General features: G+C 44.9%; 1 protein-coding gene across 2 annotated transcripts in view; it reads left to right on the plus strand.

Annotated features, from left to right (window-relative positions):
- The window catches only part of grip2b (glutamate receptor interacting protein 2b), a 385,341-nt gene extending 379,800 nt beyond the window's left edge, over positions 1–5,541 (plus strand). For both annotated transcript variants that reach the window (XM_055647780.1, XM_055647779.1), the window contains one exon: positions 1,422–5,541. In XM_055647780.1, coding sequence (XP_055503755.1) covers positions 1,422–1,625 — 204 coding nt within the window. In that variant the 3' untranslated portion in view covers positions 1,626–5,541. The remainder of the gene's footprint in view (positions 1–1,421) is intronic.
- The last annotated feature ends 459 nt before the right edge of the window (positions 5,542–6,000 follow it).

Raw genomic sequence — 6,000 nt, forward strand, 5'->3', positions numbered from 1 at the left:
TTGAGCAAAGAGTGCTGGTGCTTTAGCTCATTTGGGGAGGGAGGGAATAACACAGATAAGTGGGAATAAAGGAAATAATTTCTCTAGATTTGTCCTGAGGACGATGGCAAGTTGAAAAGTTGGCTCCAGAAATGTGTTGACTTGTGTATTGCCTAAGTGAGGTCTGATTTTACCGGGTTGCATGCAAAACAAAGTATTTCACTGTACCTAGGTACATGTGACAATAAAGTATCATTGAATTGAATTATTGAATCATTGATGCTCAGGATTTATTGCTTGTCCCTCATTTCCATTGCGAAGGTAGAAGTGGGTTTTCTCATTGAACCACTTCAGTCTGTTAACTCCCACAGCAAAGCAGATAGGATGTCCAAATCTCTTCAGTCTGCAACAGTGTTCAAATCAGGATGGTGCACGAGCAATGATGGTGGTATTCGCATGGTGTTGTTGTTCTTACACTGTCCTCTGTGATCGTGATCAGAGTCAGGAGATGCTGTCACAGGTAGCCTAGCAAGTGCAACCTAGGGCTACCTGATGTTGTGAAGTGTGTGCCGTATTAACTGCAACAGAAGGAAAACATTGTCCCAGATGGTACAAGAGGCTTGAGGTAACTCTCAGGGTACAATGGGCACGTGTTTGAAGTAGACTGAGATACTGCACTCTGGAGAGAAAGCAGGGTTAAGGGATAAATGTTGAACCTCACACAACAATGATGGCACTTGTTAGCTAATACTCCCTAATCCAGATTAATGCCTCAAAAAAGAAAGGTTGGACACATGGGCTGTTTCCTCCAGAATGCTGAAGGCTGAGGGGAGTCCTGTTAGAATATAAAATAATGAGGTTAGTCAGAACCTTTTTACCAGGGTGGAAGTATTAAACAGTAGTGGACATAGCTTTAAATTAAGTGGGGCAAAGTTTAAAGGCGATGCACAGGGCAAGTTCTTTACAGAGGATGTTGGGCGCCTGGAACACGCAGCCAGAGGTGGTGGTGGAGGCAAATATGATAGTGGCTGTTAAGAGACTATTGGATAGGCACATGGATATGCACCATGTGTAGACAGAGGAGATTATTTTATCTTGGCATCATGTTGGGCACAGATATTGTGGGCCGAAAGGCCTGTTCCTGTTCTGTACTTTCCATGTTAGGAACTGCCTAAATTGGTGGTGGTAGCAGATTCAATGATGTTTAGAATGTAACTGGATAAATGTGGGGATAGAACAATGTTTGTAAGGATAGTAAAGGGGGAAGTGGGGAAAAGCAGGCAACTCTTTCATAGGGCAGAAGTAGATGTGGTGGGACAAACGTTGATCACAGTTTTCCCAAGTGCCACCTCGTGGCTTTGACAAAGGCTTGGCCGGGGGGACTGGGAGTGGGGTGTGAGGGGGAAGCAAGCCCAGTGAGGTCTGCTGTGCTTCTGCCACAGGTGAACCAGATCCAGACGGGGGACTTTGACAGCTGCCTGATGGCGCCACTCATCTCGGAGTGCGGAGGGCAGCTGGACCTGGTGGTCAGCCGCAACCCCCTGGCCATGACCTCGCGCAGCAGGTCGGAGGACTGCGAGGGGTCGCGGGAGTCCCGGCGGCTGCTGCAGCGCAAGGAGATCAGGAAGAACACGCGGACACTGTGAGCGGGAGCAGCAGAGTCACACCCTCTCCTGCTGCCGGGCAATTTCCAATGGTGCTACTCTCCCTTCCGATCGCCGTGTACCTGACTGCTGTCACGTAGCGCTCCCTAATCCCAGCAACAAACGAGGAACGGCTCCGTGCGGGAAGAGTGGAGCCTCTCCAACAGAGACCACCACCATCCCTAAGGACGACCAACCATCCCGGGATTAAAGTCTCCAGTGTACCTGGGAGATCAGTCAGTGAGGCACATACACACACGTTTACTAGTTAGCAAAATATTGGTGAGGAAGAAGCTTATTTGACTGGATGCAGTGATGCGAGCAAAAGGTCTTCCTGCAGGTCCTCTGTGTCCAACTGTGGAGTGGGACGAGCTCTCTCCTCTCCTGTATCTGCAATAGGTTGCTAATAATACAAAGGTTTTACTTTAATTATTTTATTCCAAGATATCTTTCCTTCCTTAGCCTCTGACTTTAAATAAGCACTGGCTGGATATTTAAGTAGATCAGCAACCAATGGATCAGAGTGTGGGACTGGGTCACCAGATTAGGGCCTGCTGTCAGTGTGCAGGGAGGGTGGTTTCAGACCACTGACTGTAACTAAACCAGTAGTTAATGTCCTTAGCTTGGGATTGTTAAACCTGCTGACCTGGTATCCCCCAGGAGGCCAGCAACATTCTGAAAGGGGTCAAAGCCATATCCGACCCAGTATCTCTTCCGCTTATTCACAGAGGTCGGTGAGAAATCTCACCCTTCCCAGATCCTGCAGGATTAGCAGGGAATCACTCATCAGAAGGGAGGTAGGAGAACGTCGCAAGAGACAATCTGAATGGGAGCTCCCTTTGGACTGAATGAAGTTGAAGCACAATTAATGCACTCAGAGAGGCCAAGCTTCACACTGTGAGGCTGATGTGCTGGGTTTGTTTGTGTGTGTTCTTACATGTTAAATTATGCATTGTTTGTGTCAAAGATGTCAAGATTTGTTTTAAAAATATATATAAATTGCACTTCTATAGCAAGTTGAAAGCCATTAAGAATTAGAATCATCTCGACCCTATTGTTGAGTGGTGGAAACCTGGCACTTGGTATTGCTCAGATAGTCGGTAGATGTCAGGTTGGTCCACTGTCCTGGACTGCCTTTCTCTCTCGTTTGCCCAAAGCTGTTATGTCTTGCTGTGGTCCCAGGTTCCACGCTATGGGACCATTGCCCAGTCCCAGCTTGGTGCCTGTTAAATCCTCACACCACTAGGTTATGGGATAAAAGGAGGTATCCACTAAATAATTATTAGAAACCCTTCTCATAAGTTCAAGTGATGGGAGCAGAATTAGGCCATTCGGCCCATCGTCTACCCTGCCATTCAATCATTGCTGATCAATCATCCTCTCAACCCTTTTTTCCTGCCTTCTCCCCATAACCCCTAACACCTGTACGAATCAAGAATCTTGCTCACCTTCAAAATAATTATAGCCCTTCTTCAATGAACTATTATCAAACTAAATGATCAAAATTTGACAAGTCAGATTGTGAATTGATTCTTGAGTCGGTGATTTAGAACAATATTAATTGTCCTCACCCAAAGATGACCATCCTTTCACCACGTATCTTGAACATTTTCTCAACCTTGGAGAGGTCATTTAAAAATGGTGTGAAGACATTTCTTCTTGCAGGGAGGAGTGAATCTCTGGAATACTCTACCTTGGAGAGATGTGGAGGCTGGAATGTTTGGAGGTGTTTAAAGATGAGGATGATATATTTGAAAGATCAGCAAAGTGAAGATTATGTGGGATCGGCACAAGGGGAGCAGAGACATGAGGTAGATCAGTCATGATTATAGTGAATATGACGATGGGCTTGAAGGGCCGAGTGGTGAATCCTGATCCTGTTGTGTACTCCATTGTAAGTGCTGCTACAGTTGACCTCAGCACCCTGCTGGGCAAATCCATCCCACTTCACCTTCAGGCCATTCCCACACAATAGCGCGGGTGAGCTGGGCTGTTAAGCCCACCGCAGTGGGATAAATCCTACACCATTCCCTGTCACAGGCAAGAATCAGAAACCTTCGAAAAAGAAAGTCTGGGCAGAGAGAGTGGAAAAGGTTGTTCATCAGTGACCACACTCCAGCACTTACTCGCATCATAGTCTTTCCCACTTGTTAGTCCAGTACAGATCAGCAGTCATTTTGTCACTGTAGTTTCAACAATGTCAAAGACTCTTTAATCAAAATGTCCTCTGGTACCATCTCTGCCTGATAACAGTGTGCCATACGATGTTGTTCAAAACCCAAGTTATTACCGGGGAAGAATTTAAAAAAATTTCTTGATGTTAATCACCAATAATATTGACTGAAACTATTAAAAAGATTAAAAAGGCTTTAATATGTACCCTGCCCTGTCGAGGGCAACAGTACCTATTAATGCCTTTGGAACTGATGCATCCTTAAACTTGTATTTTTAAATGTGTAATACTGAATGGTTTATGCTGTATGCCCTCGATATTATTTTTCTATGAATTTTTCTTAATCGCTTGTAATAGCACAATGTGACAGACTTAAATCTTTTGGTCCCCAGTGGGATATATTGTTAATATATTTATGTATGAAAGGAATTGCAATGAAAAGGTTTTTGTATTGCAATAAAAAATGATGGAGGTTGTTGAGGATGTGGAGGTCTTTGTTCTGCACACATTATACCAGTTTCTACATCCATGGCCAACACAGCAAAAGAACGTCCAATTTTTCCAAGGCCAACTCATGTATAAAGACGATATGAAAATTGGTGGTAATGCCCATGAATGGGTTAGATCATTGCACAGTGGATAGTGATCACTACACAGTGTAGTAATAACTGCACACGGGATAGGATCACTTCAAACTGGATAGTGATCATCAGTGCACACTGGGTAGTGATTACCATACACTGGATAGTGATCACTGCATACAGGATAGGATCTCCACACACTGGGTAGTCATCGCCACACACTGGGTAGTCATCGCCACACACAGGGTTGTCATAAGCCATAGGAGCAGAATTAGGTCATTCGGCCCATCTAGTCTACTTTGCCATTCAATCATGGCTGATCTGTCTTTCCCTCTCAACCCCATTCTCCTGCCTTCATCCACACACATTGTTGTGATCACCACACGCAGGGTAGTGATCACCAATGACTCTAGCATCTCCCCCATGCCCTTCCACACCTAGTTTCATCTGCCCATCATCCCCCACCTTAGCTTATTTCAACTATCACATACCCGCCTCTATTTCCCTTTTACGTGTTTATACTAGCAATAATATTCCCCTCTACACTCTCAGTCTTGAAGCAAGGTCCTCATTCAATACAATGTCCCTTTGCCTCCACAGATGCTGCTCAACCCTCTGAGTTCCTCGAGCAACTCATTGTTTTGCTCGATTCCACCATCTGCAGTCTCCTGCCGTCACATAAAGGGTTATGATGACCAGCCGCAGGTGGAGCAGTCCCCAGGGCAAGAACCTGCTCTTTGTATTTTACAATAGAAACTCCTAACTACAGGAGGATATACTTCATCCAGTTAAGACCATTTAATGTATGTCGGTTACTTTCAACTAACTGACAGGGGCAGTATTAATGGCACCGCAGTGTCATAACTAATAGAGCTATTGCCTCACATTTGCAATAAGCTGGGCTTGATCCTGACCTCCCCAAGTGGGTTTGCCCCGGTTGCTGCAGTTTCCTCCCACATCCCAAAGATTACCAAGTGGGTGGGTTAATTGGCTGCTATAATTGCCCCTCAGTGTGTAATTGAGTAGCAGGGGAATCAAAGGGGATGTAATGGTCAGGTAAGTTTGAATAGGTTACAAGGAAAGAAGTGGAGGTATAGGATTGCTAGGAATGATCTAAGAGGTAGTATAGATTTGGTCTCTCTCCATCTCTCCCTTGCTCCCTCATGCTCTCCTCACCATCGATTAATTTTACCAATTACTTTTCTTATGGCAATTTACAGTGACCAGTTAACTTCCCAGCTAACACAAGATGTGGGAAAAAATCGGAGCACCCAGTGGAACTCACACAGTCACAGGGAGAATGTGCAAACTCAACATAGACAACACCCGAGGTCAGGATCGAACCAAGTTCACTAGAGCAATGGGGAAGCAATACACACCACAATGGTGGTTGTCTGTATCTCAGTAATTTAAAAAAATCTGTTAATTTGCATACTGTGTTGTTATAGCTGTGATCTTTCATCCTTACTTTCCTATGATTGACAACTGCAGGTAGTTTGTAAAACATGTTGGTTAGATTAAAAACTCAGCCATCCTAACAGCTTGTTACTGGTAGGCGACACAAAATGCTGGAGTAACTGCGGGTCAGGCAGCCTTTCTGGAGAACATAGATAAGGTGACATTT

The sequence above is a fragment of the Leucoraja erinacea genome, chromosome 16 (assembly GCF_028641065.1).
Source record: "Leucoraja erinacea ecotype New England chromosome 16, Leri_hhj_1, whole genome shotgun sequence".
Taxonomy (NCBI): domain Eukaryota; kingdom Metazoa; phylum Chordata; class Chondrichthyes; order Rajiformes; family Rajidae; genus Leucoraja; species Leucoraja erinaceus.